We start from the raw sequence: 22,551 nt of genomic DNA, 5'->3' as shown, positions 1-22,551 counted from the left end.
CCGGGGGTGTTGCTTGCGTGTTTCTCTTGAACTTGGAACAAACGGGAGCATTGACCATATGTTTCTTCCTTGGACCTTCCCCAAGGGCATATTTATGTTGCAACAAGCTTTCTAATGTACACAACCTGTTAGGTAACTACTGCATGGGTAGATATATTTAGGAGGTCCAATTTTATTTTATTTTATTTATTATTTTAGTTTAGTTTAATTTAGTTTTATTTTATTTATTTTATTATTTTATTCATTTTATTTTATTTATTTTATTTTATTATTTTATTTTATTTTATTATTTTATTTTATTTTATTCTTCTTCTTTCTTCCAACTCAGGTGGATACATGGGGACTCAGGAGGGAGGGAGGGAGGGAGGAGAACAAAGAGAGAAAGGGAAGAAGGAAGAAAAATGCAGAGAGAGACTGGTGCCAAGGCTTGCACAATTCTATCTGTGCTATCTTTATGGTGCTACTGAGGGCACCTACGCCAATAAGAAGAACCCACAAGGAACACGCAGCCGAACATGACAAAAGAAGTTTATTTTATTGCTCACGCCTGCCTTTCAAGCATGGATCACCTGCCTGTAATTCATCAACGGCTACTTGAGCAATTGGCATCCCATTGCAGAAATATAGATATTTTTTTTCACACAAAAAAGAGAATTTTCTTTTCTTCTTTTCTTTTCTTTTTGTTTCTTTCTTCTTTCTTCCAACTTAGGTGCATACCCATTGGGGGCTCAAGAATTCCTCTAAAAATACCTCGTCCTTGATGGTGTAGTTCACGGATCTCCAGTATATCAGAGGATCATGAAGCTCAATGTTGTTCCTGACCATTCTAATCTCAGCAAGGTTCAGCGCCCAGGGCCACATTTTGACCTCTGTAATCTCCCCCACAAAGGATTGGACGCTCTCAAACCCCCCTCCGAAGGAGTCCTGGTCCTGCCCCAGCACAATGGAGGCCTCCGGGCTGATGCTGTAGCCCTTTTTCACACCCTGCCGTGGGAAAGGTTCTCCGTTGAGCCAGAACTGGACCAGCCCATTGCTGGAGTCCCAGGACACACAGATGTGATCCCAGCTCGGTTTCTCCTTCAGAGGAACCTTGAAATTTACTGCTGAACCCCCAACGTAAATGGAATATTGGTCGGCCTGGCTCTTGTAGATCAGGAAATCATTGTCACTGGACTGGGTGGCATAAGAGAAGAGGCCATACGAACGGGACAGGACAGTGTAGTGTTTCAAACAGACAGTCAGCTTGGTCAAGGGTTGCTTGTTGGAAATGTGGAGATGCACAGTGGCCGTGTCAGATGGTGCTGGGAAAACAAAGGCCCGGTTCTGGAGATCTAAAAGGAGACAAAAGAGATCCTGGTCAGCTGGAACCCAGCCTGAGGAGTAGGTTAATTTCACATGGCCCATTTCACATGGGCCGGCACAAAGTAAAGTGGAGAGGCCATCCAGTTACGTCACCTACCTAGGGGGTCTTGAAGAAAGTATTCTGCTCAGTTCAAGTATAAGGAAGGAGGGTAAGTTTGAATCACTCATCAAACACTCCAAGAGGGGGCCAAGCATGGGAACAGGTGGAAGGAAGGAAGGAAGGAAGGAAGGAAGGAAGGAAGGAAGGAAGGAAGGAAGGAAGGAAGGAAGGAAGGAAGGAAGGAAGGAAGGAAGGAAGGAAGGAAGGAAGGAGTTGGTGGACAGGAGTTCAGATCCCCCCTTACTCATGGAAACTTTTTGGCTGAACCCATCTCAGAAGGATCTTGTGTGGAAATCAGCCCACAGACTTACAATTTGACATTCTCCATGATCAACTAGCTCTACCATGAACAGAAGACCAACAGCCCCATTGAGAGCAATGCCAGTGAAAAGCTCAACCAACTTCATCCAGCTTCTGGAGACCACAGGACCCTCAATGGCCAGATAGAGCTGCTCCTACATGGGTTTGAGCCTCACCTTGTTGGCCAAAGGATCCCGACAGGCAGGCGAGGATAAGAAGGAGGGAAGGAAGGAGGACCATCTTGGTAGACGATGGAGGAACTGGCTGGTCGCAGGAACGCTTGTGCCGATGTCCGTGGGTGTGGAGCCGTGTCCTCCTTGCAGGACCGAATCCCCACTTCAAATGGTGAAACTCTGGGGTGTTGCTTGCATATTTCTCTTGAACGCGGAACAAACAGGAGCATTGACCGTACATTTCTTCCTTGGACCTTCCCCAGGAGAGTATTTACATTGCAACATGTTTTCTAATGTACACAACGGGTTAGGTAACTGCTGTGCCCGTTCTGAGGCTTTGCTTGACAAAAAAAATACAAGAAACCAAAAGTTGCCTTCAGGCTTTACGTTTGTATTCAGCTGAACAAAGACGGGCTCCTCTAGAAGAGAGGGTGTGGAGCTGTGTCCTCCTTGCAGGACCAAATCCCCCCTTTAAATGGTGAAATTCTGGGGTGTTGCTTGCGTGTTTCTCTTGAACTTGGAATAAATGGGAGCATTGACCATATGTTTCTTCCTTGGATCTTCCCCAAGAGAATATTTACATTGCAACAGGCTTTCTAATGTACACTGCCTGTTAGGTAACTACTGCATGGGTAGATATGTTTAGGGGGTCAAATTTTATTTTATTTTATTTATTATTTTATTTTAGTTTAATTTAGTTTTATTTTATTTTATTATTTTATTTTATTCTTCTTCTTTCTTCCAACTCAGGTGGATACACCTCCTCCAACTTCCTCTGACTCTGATGTCACTCCAGGCCCCTCCTCCTCCTCCTCCTCCTGTGATTCCTCAGACTCAGCTGCCGGATCCACTGGCTGGCGAGGAATCACAACACTGTGTTAGATAACTACTGCATGTGTAGAGATATATTTAGGGGCTCAAATTTTATTTTTTTAATTTTTTTAACTGATTAGGTGAACAAGAAAAATAGTTTGGAGGGCCCTTCCGTTGAGTTTTGCTTCATCTTCGGATGTGTTCCTGGACGATGTTTCCAGCACGTGATGGACTTCAGTTCTCCATCTGATACTTCTAAGTGTCTTCTAAGAGCTTGGAAGACAAAACCTCTGGTCCCACTGGCTGACCCACACATTGGATCCTGCCCTTTTTTTACTTCCCACCAGAGGGCGCCCCTCTTGCAGACCTTTGGTATAGCCAGCCTTTTTCTTTTAAGGTGTAGATGCCAAGGTAGGACACCAGAGGGCAGACCTTTCCCACTCTTTGGAAACGCTGGGAATGGGAAGGAGGAAGGAAGGAAAGAAGAATAGAATGGGAGGGAGGAAAGGAAGGAAGGAAGGAAGGAAGGAAGGAAGGAAGGAAGGAAGGAAGGAAGGAAGGAAGGAAGGAAGGAAGGAAGGAAGGAAGGAAGGAAGGAAGGAAAAGGTGGACAGAAGGAAGAAAGGAAAGAAAGAAAAAAGGAGTGTCAACTGTCCTTTGCTAGCTGCCGACAAACTCTAGACACAAAAGGAACAGATGACCAGCAAACTTTAATGCAAAGAAAGGAAAGAAGGCAGACAACTGGGATGGAAAAGGAGGAGAAGCAGAAGGAAGAGGATTATAGCTATGAGCATCCTCTTCTGAAAAATATTGCAATCTCTTGCCAATTGCTTTATGATTGTTCACCGCACAGACTCACTTCTTTGCGCAGGACAACTATCGAAAACGAACGAGTGGCTGTCCTAACCTGATACAATGGCGCAACGTGAGCAAAGAAGCAACTGCAAAGGAGACAAAACGAGTATTGGGTATTTCATTTTTTAAATTTTCAATGCAATATCCCCATTTTTTTTTTTTTCATTAGGCCATCTTTCAAGCTGATCCGAACAGAAGGGGCTTAATCTCCACGTAGCCCTTGATCTGGAAGGACAACTCTCTCCAGCTAATGACAGCTTTGGCTGCAAAGAGGTTCTTCCTCAGCAAAGCTACTTCTTGGGGGGTCAACAACCGGTTGAAGAAATACAAATCGGTCAGCTCCCCCACCAGGGATTCTCTGCTGTCAAACCCACCCCCCATGGTATCTTGATCCTGGCCCAGGACGATGGACGCATTCTGACTCACGGCGTAACCTTTTCCGATCCCCTTTCGGGGGCAAAGGGACCCCGTTCAGCCACAGTTCCATGATTCCTCAACCAGAGCCACAGTTGTTAAACGAATTATTATTATTATTATTATTATTATTATTATTATTATTATTATTATTATTATTCGGGTGAACTGGCAGGCTTTCCGGCCAACTCTCTTGCCACAAAAGGGCACAATCCCCTCCCACAGGGATTCTTTTTTTCAGTTTAAAAACCAAAGGGAAAAAAAAACATCCAATGAATCATGAATAAACAGCTAATTTTATTGCCAGGAGATTTGAACGCCCCCCCCTTCGGGATTGGCGGGCGTGGACCGTCTACAGATCAATCACGATCTATTTCAAGCTACCTGCAATGCATTTGCAAAGCTACGGATTATTATTATTTTTCCCGAAGAAAATTGCTTTTCTTCCGTATTTTTTTTGTTTGTTTGTTTGTTTGCTTTCTCGAACGCAGGGCCTGCCTATCAGGCGCTCAGAAAACCTGGTGCAGGGCCTTTTCGACGCAGGCCCCACCCTGAGCGGTGTAATTAAAGGCTCTCCATCTGAGCCAAGCATTAGGGATGTCGTCGTTTTTCTTGACCGAATTAACTTCTTCCTCTGTCAGAACCCGGAGCCACATGTTGACATCCGCCATTTCACCCAAGAAGCAATCTCTCTTGCCCCAGGAATCCAGTTCATGCCCCAGGAAGATGGTTCCGTTTTGGCCCATCTGGTAACCCTTCCTCATTACAAACCGAGGGAGAAGCTTTCCGTTGAGCCAGCAATGGACCACGCCACTAGTGGAGTCCCAGGCCACGCAGACGTGCTGCCACTCCGCATCGAAGCTCTTCAAAGGCCCGATAACTTGGCTCAGCCCACCTACTACGAGGTTATACGTGTGAGAGTTGGGCTTAACAATCTGGAAAGCCTTGCTCTTGTGCTTGGTAGAGTAAGAGAAGAGGGTATAGGGACGGAACTGCAAGGGGAAGTATCTCAGGCAGACGGTGAAGTTGGTCAAGGGCTCCTGAAGGGAGACGTTCAGATATACGGCGGCCTTCTTGTTAGCGGCCGGGAAAACAAAGACCTTGTTCTGGAGATCTGCGAGGGGACAAAAGACATCTCCGTTAGCAGGACACCGGCCTACGACCGGAGGGAAGGAGAGTAGCTAAAAACACAACGTTGTTAAGGTGAAGGAGAGCTGCTAAAAACAGTGGAGAGATAAGAGGAATTTGAGCCCTGAGCAATAAAGACTAGACTAGACTAGACTAGATTAGAACAGGACAGAACAGAACAGAATATAGATGGGATGGGATGGGATGGGATGGGATGGGATGGGATGGGATGGGATGGGATAGAATAGAATAGAATAGAATAGAATAGAATAGAATAGAATAGAATAGAATAGAATAGAATAGAATAGAAATTAGAATATAGATTAGACTAGACTAGAACGGATGGGATAAAGTAGAGTAGAGTAGAGTAGAGTAGAGTAGAGTAGAGTAGAGTAGAGTAGAGTAGAGTAGAGTAGAGAGTAGAACAGGACAGAATAGAACAGGACAGAACAGAATATAGATGGGATGGGACGGGACAGGACAGGCCAGAACAGAATATAGATGGGATGGGATGGGATGGGATGGGATGGGATGGAATAGAATAGAATAGAATAGAATAGAATAGAATAGAATAGAAATTAGAATAGAATAGAATAGAATAGAATAGAATAGAATAGAATAGAATAGAAATTAGAATAGAAATTAGAATATAGATTAGACTAGACTAGACTAGACTAGACTAGACTAGAACAGATGGGATAGAGTAGAGTAGAGTAGAGTATAGAGTAGAACAGAACAGAACAGAATAGAACAGAATAGAAGGGAACAGGGTCAGGATAGTGATCAGATGCCCCGGCCATTGGTTCTTTTGGATCCAGAGACAGTAAGCCAATAAAGGGATTTTAAGCTCTGTTATCAGCTCAAGCAAACAGAGTTAAAAGCAGAACATAAAAAGCTCCTCAAGCAAACAGGTTAGTACCCAAATCTCTTCCAAACTGCCTGGAACTGCTTAGTAACACTAGTACAGAGACCCCAAAGATGGCCAAATTCCGCAGTTATCAATGCTAATTTCAGGGCAAAAGTTCTCCCACAAATAACTGCACCATGTTCCGTTGGATGCAATTCACATTCAGAATTTTTTTTAAAAAAAAAAAAAAAATCCAATTTAAGAGAAAAGTAGAAGGCAGCCCTCGGTACGCAAGTGTGAACCAATGTGAGCACCTCTGACCACAAGCCTCATTTAATTTGGCTGCGCCAAGTTTGTATTTGCCCTCTTATTGCATCAGTATTTGAAATCTGATATTTTTCTTGTATTTATTTAATTGGAGTCGAAGTGGCCGCTTCAACTTCTAATTCAGTTTTTATTTTCGATGAGAATGCCAGCGCGGGCAGCTGCCTTCCTAGTTCTGTTGTGCTTTTTTAATTGATTGCTGCCTAATTTTAAATTTAGGTGCTTTGTTAAGTCTGAGTCATAAGTTCCTCTTGCTCAATTTGTGGCCTTTTTACGTCCAGCAAAATGGCAAGGTGGAAACGACACCGGGGTTTGAATTAGAGGAAAGGGCAGATTTTTCCTCTTCAGAGATAAATATCAAGTTTTGGGGTTGTGTTTAATGCGTCCCTTTTAACAGAGGAGGAAAAAATTACTCAACAGCTACTCCGGGTCAGCCACCTAATAAACCCTGATCTTTGTAATTGCACTGGAAATATTGCTATAAAATGCTGGACTATAAAATGCCCAACGAAATCGTGATAGGGTGATAAAAGCAACTGAGATTTTTCAAAAAGAGAGTTCTTTAGAGGTAGTCCTCAATTTACGACCACAGTTGGGACTAGAAGGCAGTTGCTAAGGGAACGACACGGTCGTTAAGTAAATCTGGCTTCCCCCGTTGACTTGACTTGGCCATAAGTGCTTGTAAGTTGGTTTTTTCAGTGCCGTTGTAGCATGGAATGGTCGCTAAAAAAAATGGCTATAAGTTAAGGACTACCTGTATCTTTTTCAGTATCTACTAACCCTGCTTTAACGTACTACTAAATTGCTCATCGGAGAAACCACGGTGTGTTGTTGTCCATACACCTGGAATAGAGTATGATAGCGACAAAGGTGTTGAACTCAGCATGAGGTCTGAAGGACTTCTACTTGGCCTCTGAAACTCTGAAACACCAGGCCAGCTTCTTCTCAACCAAGACCATCAGTGAGAAGATGGTGGACCAAGAGTTCAGGTTCCCCCCTTACTGATGGAAACTCTACCTGGGCTTTGGCTGAACCCAACTCAGAAGGAACCTGTGAGGAAATCAGCCCACAGACTTACAATTTGACATTCTACATGACCAACAAGCTCTACCACGAACAGGAGACCAACAGCCCCATTGAGAGTAATGCCAATGAAAAGTTCAGAGAAGTCCACCCAGCTTCTGGAGACCACAGGACCCTCAATGGACACATGGAGCTGCTCCTACATGGGTTTAAGCCTCACCTTCTTGGCCAAAGGATCCTGACAGGCAGGCAAGGATAAGAAGGAGGGAAGGAAGGAGGACCATCTTGGTGGACAATGGAGGAACCGGCTGGTCACAGGAACTCTCGTTCTGATGTCTGTGTCCTCCTCTCAGCTTCTCAAATTATGACACCTCTCTGATGTTTCTCTCGAACTTAGAACAAGGGGCAGGCTGAACTGTTCCTTTTGTTTTTTTCCCAGTGTCCTCATGAACGAAATGATAACATTTAATCAGGATTAAGTCAACCATCCTAATTGCCCGTGAATCGGATGGATTGATCTACAGATAAATAAACAAACACCTCAAGTCACGTCAACTTGATGACGTTGCTTTGATGTTCCTCTTAAACCTAAAACAAAGACAGTTATTATCCGTAGTCACCATTCTGGATCCCTGCCCGAGATATTCTTATCTTCCCCATGGTTTTGTCCAGGTCAAAATGTCATCCTTCCCTTAATAGGCCCAAGTCAGATGTGTGGGTTCCACGTCTCCACTCGGAAGGCTTGATGATGGCTCCACCCGCTGAGGAATCTATCTATCTATCTATCTATCTATCTATCTATCTATCTATCTATCTATCTATCTATCTATCTATCATCTATTCCATCCATATCTATCTATTTATCTATCATCTATCTCATATCTATCTATCTATCTATCTATCTATCTATCTATCTATCTATCTCTATATCTATCTATCTATCATCCATCTATTCCATCCATATCTATCTATCTATCTATCTATCTATCTATCTATCTATCTATCTATCTATCTACCTATCTATCTTTATCTATCATCCATCTATTCCATCCATATCTATCTATCTATCTATCTATCTATCTATCTATCTATCTATCTATCTATATCTTTCTTTCTTTCTATCTATCTATCTCTATCTCTATATCTATTTATCTATCTATCATACATCTATTCCCTCCATATCTATCTATCTACCTACCTATCTATCTATCTATCTATCTATCTATCATCTATCTATCTATCTATCTATCTATCTATCTATCTATCTATCTATTTATCTATTTCAATGCCTGTCCGTATGTATGTATGTATGTATGTATGTATGTGTGTATGTTTATAGTCTTGCTGGCATGCATTATTAGCTGTCCAGAGCCTCATGCAGCCCTGCAGGCTGGGGATTGGACACGCCTGTTCTGGAGTCATCTTCAAGGGCAGCCCCTGGAAACGCCTATTGCAGTAGTCTAAGCATAGGGTGAATTTGCTGGATGTGTGCTTGTTCTGGTCAGTCCCCGTGTAACAAAGAGAAAACTTGCAGCCACCTGAAGGAAAGCCCCAGATTCTTTCCAGCTATTTAAAGAAGAAAAAGACACAATTCAGCGTATGTTGAATAAACACCTTATTTTATTGCCAGGAGATTAGAACGCCCACTTATAATTTTGATATCATCTACCTATCAATCACGCTCACGTGGACAGGAGTTCAGATCCCCCCATACTCATGGAAAGTCTTTGTCTGAACCCACCTCAGAAGGATCTTGTGAGGTAATCCACTCACAAACTTACAATCTGACATTCTACGTGACCAGCAAGCTCTACCATGAACAGAAGACCAACAGCCCCATTGAGAGCAATGCCTGGTGTTGGTGGGTTTCAACCAGCTTCTGGAGACCACAAGACCTTCAATAGACAGGTGGAGCTGCTCCTACATGGGTTTAAGCCTCACCTTCTTGAGCAAAGAGTCCTGACAGGTAGACGAGGATAAGAAGGAGGGAAGGAAGGAGGATCATCTTGGTGGATGATGGATGAACCCACTGGTCACAGGACTCTGGATTGACTGATATGTCCTCCTTCCAGCACCAGATCAATTTCTCAGAATGATGACCCTTCTCTGATGCGTGTTTGAACTTAGAACAAGGGGCCGGTTGAACCGTCCCTTTTGTTGTCCCAGTTTCCCCATGAATTAACTGATTTCATTTAATCAGGACCAAATCAACCATCCTGATAGTCTCTAAGTCTGATTGATTGATCCCTAGATAAATAAACAAAGCCCTTAAGTCACCTCACCTGACGACGTTGCTCTGATATTCCTCTTAAACCTAAAACAAAGGCAGTGATTATCCCTAAGGCTCCGTTCTGGATCCTGGACCAGAATATTCCAACCGCTCAAGTCACGTCAGCTTTTGGACCTGACCCAATTTTACTATCGCTTTTATGTGAGTTCATTTTGCGATCCCTTTTATTTTAATTCAAGGGAGGCCACAGTCGTGTCTGTCCTCTGAAGGTCCCTCAGCCTGTGACTTATGACTGACATTGCTAAGCAAGACGGTTTTTAAGTGAGTCACACCCAGTTTTAAAATCTTTTTTAGCTGTGGCTGTTCAGCAAATCATGTTATCCATAGTTAATAAGAAAGTCCAGCTTCTCCATTAACTTTGTATGTTGGAAGCTGGTTGGGAAGGTCACAAAGGATGCTATAACAGTCTTAAACCCCTGTCAGTTGGCAAGCACCCAATTTTGGATCACATGACCATGGCATGGCTAGGACGGTCGCAAGTGCGAGGACAAGGTTTTTTTCAGTGACGTAACTACCAACGCTCACTAAACGAATGGTTGTAAGTTGAGAACTATCTATAAAGCAAATTGCCCAATTTATTTTATGGCAATGATATCATAAGCTCAGATGTCAGTGATAAACCGTAGAAGAGGGGTCCCCAACCTGGGCACCACGGCCCGGTAGTGCTGGCCACTGGGCCATGGGACAGGGTGGCCATTGTGTACACGTGTGGTTCACACCTTCCCACTTGTGCTAGCGCTGCAGCTGTGGGGTGGAAAAATTGGGCGCTGCGCCACAAGGCGGAAAAACGGGCCACCACTGCGTTTTCGCACCCCGTGGGGGGCAATATAGGCTGTAAACTGCTTAGAGAGGGCTATGAAAGCATTGTGAAGCGGTATATAAGTCTAGATCCTGTTGCTATCTTCCTCCCTTCCCTCCCAGTGATTAGAATGCAGCATTGCAGGCTAACTCTGCCCACAGCCTGGAGTTTGATCCCGACTGGCTCAAGGTTGACTCAGCCTTCCATCCTTCCGACGTCAATAAAATGAGGACCCGGACTGTTGGGGACACATATGCTGACTCTATAAACTGCTTAGAGCTGGCTGGAAAGCACCGTGAAGCGGTATATAAGTCTAAAGGTTATTGCTATTGCTATTCTTTTGATCCACATTGTGCAATTAAAATAAACAGAAGAGAAAAATTCAGTGTATCATGATGAACAAGCAGCTAATTTTATTGCCAGGAGATTAGAATGCCCGCTCGTGATTTCCGGGCACAGATCATCTACATATCAATCACGACCTACTTCAAATTTGCAATGCACAAAAACTACACGTTTCTCTTTTTTTACCCAAAGAAAATTCCTTTTTCTTTTGTTTCTTTTCTTCTCTTTTTTTTCCTTCCATTTTGAGGGAAGCTAAGGCACTTCGTCCTTAACGACCACATAATCGTGAAGGGTATAATTAAAAGAGTTCCAGCTGGCCAAGGCTTTAGGCACGGTGTCCCCTTTCATGAGCAACCGAACGTCATCCGTGGTCAACATCTGGGACCACACGTTGACTTCCGACATGTCCCCCATGAAGGATTGGCTGATGTCAAAGCCTCCTCCGAAGGTGTCCTGGTCCTGTCCCAAAACAATGTGCGCCTGGGGGCTGATCCTGTAACCCTTTTTCGTTCCCAAGCGGGGGAGAAGAACCCCATCGAGCCAAAAATAGATCAACCCGTCTGTGGAGCTCCAGGAGACACAGACGTGTTCCCATTGTGGAATGTCTTTCTTAGGAATGTTGAAATTTACCACCGAGCCACCGACGGTAACCGAATACATGTTGGGCTTGTCCTTGAAAATCAGGAAATCGTTGTCACTGGACCGGGTGGCGTAAGAGAAGAGGGAGTAGGGACGCGACAGCGGGCAGTGGTGTTTCAAGCAGACGGAGAGGCTGGCCAAGGGCTCTTGAAGGGGGACCTTCAGAAGCACGAAGGCCTTCCTGGAAGCTGCCGGGAAAACGAAGACCTTCTTCTGGAGATCTGGAAGGAGACCAAGACATCCCTGTTAGGAGACAAGCTATCTAGAGTTGGGTAGAGGAAGGGGAAGGAGAGCTGCTAGCAACATGATGGGTAGATAAGAGGGTCTGGAGCCCTGAGCTAGAACATCACGTGGGAAAACCTGTCCAGCAAGCCTCGGCTGTTTTGCCAACGGTCAGGGCAGTGATGGGGGGCTCGGTCCATTGGCTCCTTTGGACCCAGAGACAATAAGCAGACCAGCCGAGCTTTAAAAGCTTAAAAGCTCACTGGCTCAAGGCTGACTCAGCCTTCCGTCCTTCCGAGGTCGGTAAAATGAGGACCCAGATTGTTGGGGGCAAGAGGCCGCTTGGAGAGAACTGTAAAGCACTGTGAAGCGGTATATAAGTCTAAGCGCTATTGTTATTTTCCTTCCTTCCTTCCTTCCTTCCTTCCTTCCTTCCTTCCTTCCTTCCTTCCTTCCTTCTTTCCTTCCTTCCTTCCTTCCCAATGGTTAGAATGTAGCATTGCAGACTAACTCTGCCCACAGTCAGGAGTTCAATCCTGACCAGCTCAGGTAGACTCAAGCTTTCCATCCTTCCGAGGTCGGTAAAATGAGGACTCAGATTGTTGGGGGGAATAAGCTGACTCTGTAAACCACTTAAAGAAGGCTGTAAAGCTCTGTGAAGCGGTAGATAAATCTAAGCATTATGGCTATCTTCTTTTTTTCCTTTCCCTTCCTTCCTTCCTTCCTTCCTTCCTTCCTTCCTTCCTTCCTTCCTTCCTTCCTTCCTTCCTTCCTTCCTTCCTTTCCCAGTGGTTAGAATGTAGTATTCTAACAGTATGTAAGTCCCAAGTGTTTATATCTTCCAATGTCTAGTGATAACCCTTAGCTTACTATTACATTGCTCTTAGAGTCACCATTGGAGAAACTACTATTGATTGTTGTCCACTGGGGTCCTGAACAAGGTGGGATAGTGAAGAGAAGACCAACAGCCCCAATGAAAAGTTCAGAGAAGTCCACCCAGCGTCTGGAGACCACAGGACCCTCAATGGACAGATGGAGCTGCTCCTACGTGGACTTAGCCTCACCTTCTTGGCCAAAGGATCCCGACAGATAGGCGAGGATAAGAAGGAAGGAAGGAATGAGGACCATCTTGATGGATGATGGAGGAACCGGCTGGTCGCAGGATCTCTGGGCAGCTGTCTTGTTTCGATGTCCTTGGGTGTAGAGCAATGTCTTCCTTCAAGGACCGAATCAGCTTCTCAAATGAATGACACTTGTCTGATGTGTCTCTTGAACTTAGAACAAGGGGCAGTCTTAGCTGTGACTTGTTTTCCCAGTTTCCCCATGAATGAATTGAGGTCATTTAATCGGGACTTCAATCAACACAAAAAGCGTATCTCTTTATACTGCACCGGTGAAGGCACACTTGGAATATTGCATCCAGTTCTGGCCATCACGATGCAAAAAAAGATGTGGAGACCCTAAAAAGTGTGTAAGGAGGAGCAACAAAGATAATTGCGGGGGAGGGAAGGTCTGGAAGCTAAAATATATGATGAAAGGTTGCAGGAACTGGGTATATCTAGTGCTGACGAAGAGAAGGACCAGGGGGGACATGATAGCAGTCTTCCAATATTTGAGGGGCTGCCCCAAAGAAGCAAGAGTCAAGCTAGTCTCCAAAGCGCCAGAAGGCAGGACCAGAAGCAACGGATGGAAACTGATCAAGGAGAGAAGCAACATGGAACTAAGGAGGAGTTTCTTGAGAACAATTAACCAGTGGAACAACCTGCCTCTAGAAGCGGTGAATGCTCCAACACTGGAGGTTTTTAAGAACAGCCATTTGTCCAAAATGGTACTATAGGGTTGCCTGCCTGAGCAGGGGGTTGGACTAGATGACCTCCAAGGTCTCTTCCAAGGCTATCGTTCTATACTCTGTACAATAAGTCACCTTTCTGGTGCTGGGTCTTGGAAGAGTAGGACCTTTGTTCTCAGAATCAGATAAGGGACCTGGACATCCTTCAAAAAAAAATGTCCACCCTCCTTTGAAAAGCCAACACATTGTCAAATTCATGCTTTCCTAAAACCGCCCCTCAGTTCTATCTTTGCGTCTGTTTCCAGCAATATAATCTTCCATTTCTGATTGAAATCTAATCAAAATATTTTCTCCGGCGAGAAAGAGGTGTCTATTTGTGTGTGTGTGTGTGTCCATGTGTGTTTGTGTGTGTGTGTGTGTACTTCGGTGTGCAAAGAGGGAAAACATCAATCCTCAGTCTTCCAGGGTGTGTGAGTCCTGCAATTTATCTTTTCATGCTGGGTTAATAAGTAAGCAACGTGCCAGGGATGGGAAATTAAACCCCCGTGTCATTGGATGTCGGAAACATGACACCCTGTTTATCAAGGGTCAGGATGAGGGGCTTGGGGGTCTTTTAAGGGGTTTGGTGGAAAAACTGCAAGCAACGGGGGGGGGGGGGGGCAGAATCAATATTTGCCTCCCGTCTTTTGAAGTTGATTATTTCTGAGCAGGGTGACTCCTGCCAAGTGCCTTGGGTAACTTGAGTTTAAATATAAATTACCGGCAATTACCGGGATAACTGTGACCTGGAATGACAGAGAATCTCCACATAGACATTGAGTTTAAACATAAATGATCCGTAGCTGAGTTTAAACATAAATGATCCCTAAACGTGCTTGGATAAGCACACGTCCATCGTGAAGACAAAAGTGCAAAAATGAAAAATAAAAATATAAAAAAATTTAAAAAATGAATAAAATATTAAAATAATAATTAAAAATAAGAAATACATTAATTTTAAAAAAAACTCAGAGAGTAGACTCAAGGGACCAGTAGGTCTGTTTCTAGTCCTCTTGAAGGCCACTCCTGGTATTTTTCTAGCTAGCCCTTTTGAAAATCTTTGTCCTCTTGAAAGTGGCTCCTAGTATGATTCTAGTCCTTGTATGTTTCTAGTCCTCTTGAAGGCCCCTCCTGGTATTTTTCTAGCCCTTTTGAAATCCTTGTCCTCTTGAAGGTGGCTCCTGATATGATTCTAGTCCTTGTATGTTTCTAGTCCTCTTGAAGGCCCCTCCTGGTATTTTTCTAGCCCTTTTGAAAATCCTTTTGAAGGTGGCTCCTGATATGATTCTAGTCCTGGTATGTTTCTAGTCCTCTTGAAGGTGGCTCCTGGTATGATTCTAGTCCTGATATGTTTCTAGTCCTCTTGAAGGTTCCTTCTGGAATGTTTCTAGTCCTCTTGAAGGCTGCTCTCTGTGACAGCTTATGCAGAAGAGAGGATTACAAAGAAGCCAGATTCTCACAACCTGCTCCGTTGAAGGAATTGTTTTCTCTCCAAAAGGCCAAACTTGGTTAGTTTGATGCAGCTTTTTTTTTTTTGTGGCTTAGCCTGGGTTACTAACTTCTTGAACCGAATCGCGGACTGAATACCCGTGTTCAGCAAGTTGTGGTATGAAACCAGCCAAGCTTTCCCCACGATGAGCATCTAACCCGGAGGTCGAGCTTTTCCGCGGCTGGGAAAGTGGAGAGTTTGACGACGGTCCCTTCTCCGTTTCTCGCTTGGCGAGGAGAGCGGCGTTCAGAGACGCTCCCTTCGGCTTCCAGCCCGCCGCTCGACACGTGGGAATGTTTAGCCGGCTAGTTCCGGGGCAAGCCAAGCACGTGGGAACGGGGCGTTTGCGCCTCCCTCGCTTCCTCTCAGGTACATCCTGGCTTAAATGGAGCCCCAAGCGCAGCGATCGCCGTTCGTGCAGGCTTGCAAAGCCAGATAAGGGACCGATGGAGAATGAAGAGCGGGAGGCGTCGGGGGGGGGGCGCAAATCTTGCAAATCGGGGTGAAGAGTGATGCAAGGGCCTTCTCGGGTCAGCGAGGGTCGTTTGGAGGAGGTGCTTTCGCAGAACAGCCTCCAGGTCAGCCGGGGACGCTCTCCTCCCCCCCCCGCCCGGCTGGCGTTTATTTTTAGGCAGTGTTGCAAAATTTGCAAAAAAAATAAATAAATTAGAGGCTATTTTGGTTTCTTCTCGCCTCTCCTGCAATTGCTGGGGTCGGCCACAAGGAGGCGATAGAACCCTCAAAATGCAATCCTTCCTCTCGTTATCTATCTATCTATCTATCTATCTATCTATCTATCTATCTATCTATCTATCTATCTATCTATCTATCTATATATCTCTTCCCCCTCGCTCTTTCATTCTCTATCTATCTATCTATCTATCTATCTATCTATCTATCTATCTATCTATCTATCTATCTATCTTCTCCCCCTTGCTCTTTCATTATCTATCTATCTATCTATCTATCTATCTATCTATCTATCTATCTATCTATCTATCTATCTATCTATCTATCTATCTATTTTTATATCCATCCGCCCGTCCATCTGTCTAGCTGCCTGTCTATCGGTCTCTCTACCTATCTGTCTGTCTGTCTCTCTGTATCCATCTATCTACCCACCTACCTACCTATCATTAAATACATTTTAATCTCTCTCTCCAAAGTAACATCATAGAGCAGTGTCCCTCGACTTGAGCAACTTAAAGATAAGTTGCTAACTCCCAGAATTCCCCAGCCACCATGTTTTAAGATGGGTGGACTTCAATTCCCAGAATTCCCCAGCCAGCACGCTTACAATGGGTGGATTTCAGCTCCCAGAGCATCCTGGCTGAGGAATTCTGGGAGTTGAAGTCCACCCATCTTAAAAAGTTGCCAAAGTTTAGAAACACGGTCATACCATATGACTCTTCTTTCTAATCAGGCCCCCTTCGCCCTTCCCCAAAGCCTAAATCCATTCTTCTTCTCTGCCCTGGCAGGACTTATGGCGTCGGCGCTGCCCCCCAATTTCTCTTGGGTCGTCTCAGGCCTGTTGGCTGGGCTGGCCATGCCCCGGCTGCCTGCTCATTACAAGTACATGCATGACCACGGGATCCGGCACCTGGTATCGCTCACTGAGCGGAACCCGCCTTATCACGACACCTGCCCAGGCATCCAAGTGCACCGTCTACGCATTGCCGACTTCTGCTCTCCCTCAGCCGAACAGATCCAGCGGTTTCTGCAGATTGTGGAAGACGCCAACGCCAAGGGGGAGGTAAGGGGGGGGTTGGCTATCGCAGCGATGCCCACTCATTATGGGCCTGACACCCCTGCGAGGTAGGGCAGTCCAAGGAACAGACATGGCAAAGATTTCTAAGAATGTTATAATGTTTTTCAGCCTTGTTCATTTTAAGAGGGGTGGGCTTCAACTGCCAAAATTCCCCAGCCAGCACTGCTTTCAGAAGGGTGGGCTTCAACTCCCAGAATCCCCCAGCCAGCGTGCTTTAAGAGGGGTGGGCTTCAACGCCCAGAATTCCCCAGCCAGCATGCTTTAAGAGGGTGGGCTTCAACTCCCAGAATTCCCCAGCCTGCATGCTTTAAGGGGTGGGCTTCAACTCCCAGAATCCCCCAGCCAGCACTGCTTTCAAAGGGGTGGGCTTCAACTCCCAGACTAAGCCATGCTGACTGGGGAATCCTGGGAGTTGAAGCCCACCCCTCTTAAAGTTTCCAGGGTTAAAAAAACACCATTTTGGACCGTACAGGAAGTCCTTGACTTACAACGGCTCATTTAGCGACTGGTTTCATATTCCTTTGTATTTCTTTCTCACGGTTTTTGCTTTCTTTTTCTCTTATTGTTTATAGTCGTTTGCCTTCAGGTTTTATCTTTTGTTTTAAAAGTTGTAATGAAAATCACATTGAAAAAGCAAAAAATAAAAGGAAAAAAAATCCTTGAAAGGTTTGTGGTTTTTTTTTCCCATCTGCCAGGCTGTGGCTGTACACTGCTTGCTGGGCTTCGGAAGGACGGGAACCATGTTGGCCTGTTACCTTGCAAAGACCCACAAAATCAGTGGGGTGGACGCCATCCAGAAAATCCGCCAGCTGCGGCCGGGCTCCATCGAGACGTATGATCAGGAGAAAGCAGTGGTTCAGTTTTATCAGCGTATAAAGTAGCCGCAGGAAAGGATGAGACTGGCCTGCGAGAAAGAACGACAACAGTTGTGTCTCTTTCGGCTCCTTTCTGGGGAAAAAACAAGTTATAACAAGTTCGCTTGAGAGAGTGGATCTAGCAGGGATCCGGTCTGACTGGAGTCACACATACACACACAGACACAAAATCACAAAGTCCCTTTATCATATTATGATTATTATTATTACCATTATTATTACCATTATTACCATTATTATTACCATTATTTTTGTTGTTTGTTGTTGTCATTGTTATTATCATTATTATTATTAATAATGCTCATGATAATATAATTTTAAAAAGTTGGAAGGGATCTTGGAGGTCATCTAGTCCAACCCCCTGCTCAGGTAGGAATAACTCTACCATTTCAGACAAATGGCTGCCCAGTCTCTTCTTAACAGCCGTTTGTCTGACATGGTATAGGGCAGGGGTCTTCAAACTTGGCCCTTTTAGGATTTGTGGACTTCAACTCCCAGAATTCCTCAGCCAGCGTGCCTGGCTGAAGAATTCTGGGAGTTGAAATCCACAAGTCTTGAAAGGGCGAAGTTGGAAGACCCCTGGTATAGCCTGAGTAGTGGGTTGGACTAGATGATCTCCAAGGTCCCTTCCAACTATTAGTAGTAGTAGTAGTAGTATTAGTATTATAGATATGATAAATGGAACCTTGTGATTTCTTTTGTGTGTGTGTGTGTGTCTGTTGGTATCTGTTGGTTCTCTCCGAGTTAGTTGAAGTTAACCTTCTGAAGAGTGAAGCATTCAGATCTCTGGGGCCGTTTTGCAAACTACAACTCTATCCCAGTGGTGGAAAAGATCCGCCTTCGTAAACCTGGTGAGTTGTTGTGTGTGTCTTTGGGTGTAGGAAAAGGGAAATATTGCGGGAGAAAACCACTCAGGACGCATCTGGAGAAAATATTGAATTTTAAGGTTTAGAACAGGGTTCTTTAAACTTGGCCCTTTTGTGACTTGTGGACTTCAATTCCCAGAATTCCTCTGCCTGGCTGAGGAATTCTGGGTATTGAAGTCCACAAGTCATAAAGGGGCCAAGTTTGAAGACCCCTGGTTTAGAATCTCGAGTTTCAAGGAGGGGGGGTTCTGGTTAAGGGGTGCCTTGAAGATAAGAAGCTCTCATAATAATAATAATAAAAAAAAGAATGTTCCTCTGGCTGCCAGGCTATTTATTTATTTGCAGGTGGTCCTCGATTTACGACCATCATTACGGTCATGAGTTGTGGTTCTTAAATGGGTCACCAGTGACCATGACCGATTGTATGACCTCTTTTTGCGGCCGTTGTTAAACAAACGCAGGGGGTTGTTAAAGGAAGCCAATTAAATTCCTTATAGGACAGGGGTCTTCAAACTTGGCCCTTTTCTGACTTGTGGACTTCAACTCCCAGAATTCCTCAGCCAGCCTCCATTTTGTTTGTTAGATTTAAGACGGGTCTTCAAAACTTGGCCGTTTTCTGACTGGTGGACTTCAACTCCCAGAATTCCTCAGCCAGGCACGGGTACCCGGCTGAGGAATTCTGGGAGTTGAAGTCCACAAGTCATCAAAGGGCCAAGTTTGAAGACCCCTGCATTAAGGGAATCCGTTTTATCCGATGTATTTACAACGGCCCTGAAAATGCCGTTTTTCACATTTACGACTAGGGCAGCCATTTTGATCATGTGATCAAAATTCAGACGCTTTGTCAACTGACTCGTGTTTATGACGGGCGCAGAGTCACTGGGGGGGTCACATCCTCCCCCTGGCGACCTGACAAGCATGGGGAAGCCAGAATTCATTTAACGACCATTTAAATACCTTTATAACTGCAATGACTCACTTAACAACTGTGGCAAAAAGGTCATAAAACGGGGCAAAACTCAGGCAACGACTGTCTTGCTCAGCGGCTGAAGTATCGGGCTCAGTTGAGGCCGTAAGTCGAGGACTAGTGTAAATTTACAGAAAGAATATTCTCCCAATGCAATCAAAACACCGGCCCTCAAACTCTTCCTCCTGAACCAGCCTGTATTTTTTAAGGAGCGTCATGACTTCTGGGCCTGCCCCCCCCCACCCTCCCCGCAGCCAGGATTATGGGCCAGGGTGCTCCTAGAGAGGAACTGGAGCGTTCCCACGCAAAGCCAAGCCCCCCGGATCAAAACGTTTCACGCATGAAGTCCCAGCCACAAAAGGGAACATCAATCCTCAAAAGAGGATTAAATCTGGGAAATTCTACACCCCCAAATAAGTTTTCAGCTCCCCAAATTAGGGGGGTCCAGCTCTTTGCAAGGAGTCAGTTAGTTGCTGCTCAGCAGCTGGATTTGCATCAAGCAGGTACCCCTTTGGGGGAGGGGGGGTGAGGGTCCCATCAGAGACACACCCCCCAGCCTTGGATCAACGTCAGATGGACAGCTTGTCAGGGTGATCTTCCCTTTGTGCCTTCAGCAAGCCAACTCAAAGCGACAGGCTGTTTTGATCTGCGAGACAGCTTGTGTGTGTGTGTGTGCGTGCAAGCAAGAGACCCACTTTTTTAAAAAAACAATGGGAGATAATGGGGGGAGAGAGAGTCTTGTAAGAAAGCACAATCGCTCATTTGTGTGGTTTGCAACGGATTTGCAATCCTTGCCTTCAGCGGTGGAATTACGCATTCCCGCTCTGCTCTTCCTACCTCACAGGGCTGTGGTGCAGCTACACAGCAGGGAGGAAAGCCAGAGGATAAACTTAAAAAGAAAGGAAGAGGAGAAAAAAAATCATGCAGTTGTGGTTATATATTTTATATATATACTATATTTTAAAATAGTAGTTAGCCACCGACCATCTGGTCATTGAGACTAGTGGCCAGATAAACAGGAGGGAGAGAGGGAGGAAGAAAGGAAGGAAAGAAAGAAAGAAAGAAAAAGAAAAGAGAGAGGGAATGGGAGGAAGGAAGGAAAGAAAAAAAGGAGAGAGAATGGGAGGAAGAGAAGGTGAAGGAAGAAAAGAAAGAAGGAATGGGGGGGAAGGAAGGAAGGAGAATTGGAGAAGAGGGAAGAAGGAAGGAAGGAGAGAATTGGAAGGGGAAGAGAGAAGGAAGGAAGAAGAATTGGAGACGGGGAGAAGAGGGAGGAAAGAAGGGAGGGAGGGTGGGAGATTGGGAAGGGAGGGAGAGAAAAAGGAAAGGAAGGGAAAGAAGGAAGGCAGGCAGGCAAGAAGGAAGGAAACGGAGGAAATAAAGGTAAGGAAGAAAGCTAAAAGGAAAGAAAGACGATAAGTTTTTTACAAATGAACAAAGACAGCTTGAGGTCCTTCTGCTTGCAGCAATACCTGTTGGGGACCAAGAGGGCAGATTTGGCGCAAGGTCCGCCTGTGTCCAACCCTGCATTTTAGTCTCTGAATTCACAGGAGGGGTGTGGGGGAGTATGAACACAACCCCGTCCCCTTTTTTGCCCTCAAAACCCATCCCCCTTTGGGCCCAGGTACGATCAAGCACCGGCAGGTCCCCCCAGCACAGTTTCTCTCCATGGAGGGATCCGGTGTCTCCTGCGACGCCCAGACCTGGATTATCTTAAAAGCCACCTTCAAGCCATATCTTGTTTCCGCCCCTCCAAAGCGGTGATTATAAAAGGACGGAGGAGGGTGGATAATCTCTTCTTTTGGGATACCCACAGCCCGTGAATGTTGGCTTCCTGCCTCGGGAGGCTGGGGGGAGCCCCCCAAATGCAGGAAACAGGTCTGGGTGGGATTTAGAAGCAACAGGTGGGGTATTAAATGACTTCATTGTGTGCTTGGTTGCAATCGGCCACGGAGCGTCTGTGAGGAGGGGGCTGCCAGAGAGCACTATCAGGGTCCTGCTCTGGGAAGGAAGAGAGAAAGAGAGAGAGAGAAAGAAAAAGAAAGAAGAGGAAGGACAAAAAGGTTCAGCTCCCAGAATTCCACAGCTGACCCTGCTTTAAAGCCGTTGTTGATCTATCTATCTATCTATCTATCTATCTATCTATCTATCTATCTATCTATCCCTATCTGTCTGTCTCCATCCATATCTATCTATCTATCTATCTATCTATCTATCTATCTATCTATCTATCTATCTATCTATCTATCTATCTGCCATCCATCTCTCTCTCTCTCTCTCTCTACCTGTCTGTCTCCATCCATATCTATCTATCTATCTATCTATCTATCTATCTATCTATCTATCTATCTATCTATCTATCTATCTATCTGTCTGTCTCCATCCATATCTATCTATCTATCTATCTATCTATCTATCTGCCATCCATCTCTCTCTCTCTCTCTCTCTCTCTCTCTACCTGTCTGTCTCCATCCATATCTATCTATCTATCTATCTATCTATCTATCTGTCTGTCTGTCTGTCTGTCTGTCTGTCTGTCTGTCTGTCTGTCTGTCTCCATCCATCTATCTATCTATCTATCTATCTATCTATCTATCTATCTATCTATCTATCTATCTATCTATCTATCTATCTAAATTTACACTTTGCACATTTTACAAAACACCCCACATCATATAGCGCAGTGTTTTTTGCAACCTTAGCCATTTATTTCCAGGTTTGGTGGGCTTCCAACTCCCAGCATTCCCCAGCGGACCCAACTTTTAAACACAGGAAGTGACGGCCATTCCCACGTGCCGGTTGGGGAATGCTGGGAGCTGAAGTCCAATCTCGTCTTCAACGTTGCCCAAGTTGAGAAAAACGCTGATTTTTAGTGGAACCCCTCCAGGGTTTCTGCCCCTCCGGGGGAGGGGGGGAAAAAACTACATATCCCAGACACCTTTGCAAAAATAAATCTCTCCTCTCTCTTCCCCCCTCCCTTGTCAAGCCACGCCCCCTCCCCTTTCCCTCTCCCCTTTAAAGCGCCCCGGTCCAGCCTTTGCCTCCCGGCGATTGGCGCGTTTGGAAGGCGCAGGAAGCGCTTTCGGGCACGCGATTGGCGGTTGCCCTGGCAACCAAGAGGCTG

At 45.2% G+C, this 22,551-nt stretch overlaps 3 protein-coding genes across 6 annotated transcripts; 1 reads left to right on the top strand and 2 right to left on the bottom strand.

The window, feature by feature from the left end:
• Positions 1-510: 510 nt before the first annotated feature.
• Positions 511-2,127, bottom strand: LOC120318547 (C-reactive protein-like). Its single transcript, XM_039366286.1, has 2 exons — positions 1,939-2,127; positions 511-1,331 (listed from the first exon to the last, which is right to left on the bottom strand). Exons 1-2 carry the CDS (start codon positions 2,000-2,002, stop codon positions 706-708), a joined length of 690 nt encoding a protein of 229 aa, XP_039222220.1. The 5' UTR covers positions 2,003-2,127; the 3' UTR covers positions 511-705.
• Positions 2,128-4,294: 2,167 nt separating this feature from the next.
• Positions 4,295-12,898, bottom strand: LOC120318542 (serum amyloid P-component-like). Of its 3 annotated transcripts, none has more exons than XM_039366282.1 (2): positions 12,699-12,898; positions 4,295-5,131 (listed from the first exon to the last, which is right to left on the bottom strand). In XM_039366282.1, exons 1-2 carry the CDS (start codon positions 12,760-12,762, stop codon positions 4,527-4,529), a joined length of 669 nt encoding a protein of 222 aa, XP_039222216.1. In that variant the 5' UTR covers positions 12,763-12,898; the 3' UTR covers positions 4,295-4,526. The 3 variants fall into 3 exon arrangements, with proteins under 3 accessions (XP_039222216.1, XP_039222215.1, XP_039222214.1); XM_039366281.1 differs by lacking the exon at positions 12,699-12,898 and adding an exon at positions 7,560-7,747; XM_039366280.1 differs by lacking the exon at positions 4,295-5,131 and adding an exon at positions 10,817-11,633 and having other exon boundaries at positions 12,699-12,895.
• A 2,132-nt stretch (positions 12,899-15,030) lies between these two features.
• DUSP23 (dual specificity phosphatase 23) lies at positions 15,031-17,866 on the top strand. Of its 2 annotated transcripts, none has more exons than XM_039366191.1 (3): positions 15,031-15,320; positions 16,430-16,704; positions 17,415-17,866. In XM_039366191.1, the coding sequence occupies exons 1-3, from the start codon at positions 15,245-15,247 to the stop codon at positions 17,598-17,600; spliced, it is 537 nt and encodes a 178-aa protein (XP_039222125.1). In that variant the 5' UTR covers positions 15,031-15,244; the 3' UTR covers positions 17,601-17,866. The 2 variants fall into 2 exon arrangements, with proteins under 2 accessions (XP_039222125.1, XP_039222126.1); XM_039366192.1 differs by lacking the exon at positions 15,031-15,320 and adding an exon at positions 15,331-15,529.
• The last annotated feature ends 4,685 nt before the right edge of the window (positions 17,867-22,551 follow it).

This window comes from Crotalus tigris, unplaced genomic scaffold (assembly GCF_016545835.1).
Source record: "Crotalus tigris isolate CLP2741 ecotype Arizona unplaced genomic scaffold, ASM1654583v1 scf7180000020245.1906669, whole genome shotgun sequence".
Classification (NCBI taxonomy): Eukaryota; Metazoa; Chordata; class Lepidosauria; order Squamata; family Viperidae; genus Crotalus; species Crotalus tigris.
This window is presented reverse-complemented; position numbering and strand designations above follow the sequence as displayed.

Bases quoted from the DNA above. Each gene is read 5' to 3' on its own strand.
- LOC120318547 (XM_039366286.1), bottom strand. From the start codon at position 2,002: ATGGTCCTCCTTCCTTCCCTCCTTCTTATCCTCGCCTGCCTGTCGGGA. The intron at 1,332-1,938 runs GTGAGGCTCAAA...GTCTCCTTTTAG, and splicing joins GGGATCCTTTGGCCAACAAG to ATCTCCAGAACCGGGCCTTT.
- LOC120318542 (XM_039366280.1), bottom strand. From the start codon at position 12,762: ATGGTCCTCATTCCTTCCTTCCTTCTTATCCTCGCCTATCTGTCGGGA. The intron at 11,634-12,698 runs GTGAGGCTAAGT...GTCTCCTTCCAG, and splicing joins GGGATCCTTTGGCCAAGAAG to ATCTCCAGAAGAAGGTCTTC.
- DUSP23 (XM_039366191.1), top strand. From the start codon at position 15,245: ATGTTTAGCCGGCTAGTTCCGGGGCAAGCCAAGCACGTGGGAACGGGG. The intron at 15,321-16,429 runs GTACATCCTGGC...CTGCCCTGGCAG, and splicing joins CCTCCCTCGCTTCCTCTCAG to GACTTATGGCGTCGGCGCTG. The intron at 16,705-17,414 runs GTAAGGGGGGGG...CCCATCTGCCAG, and splicing joins ACGCCAACGCCAAGGGGGAG to GCTGTGGCTGTACACTGCTT.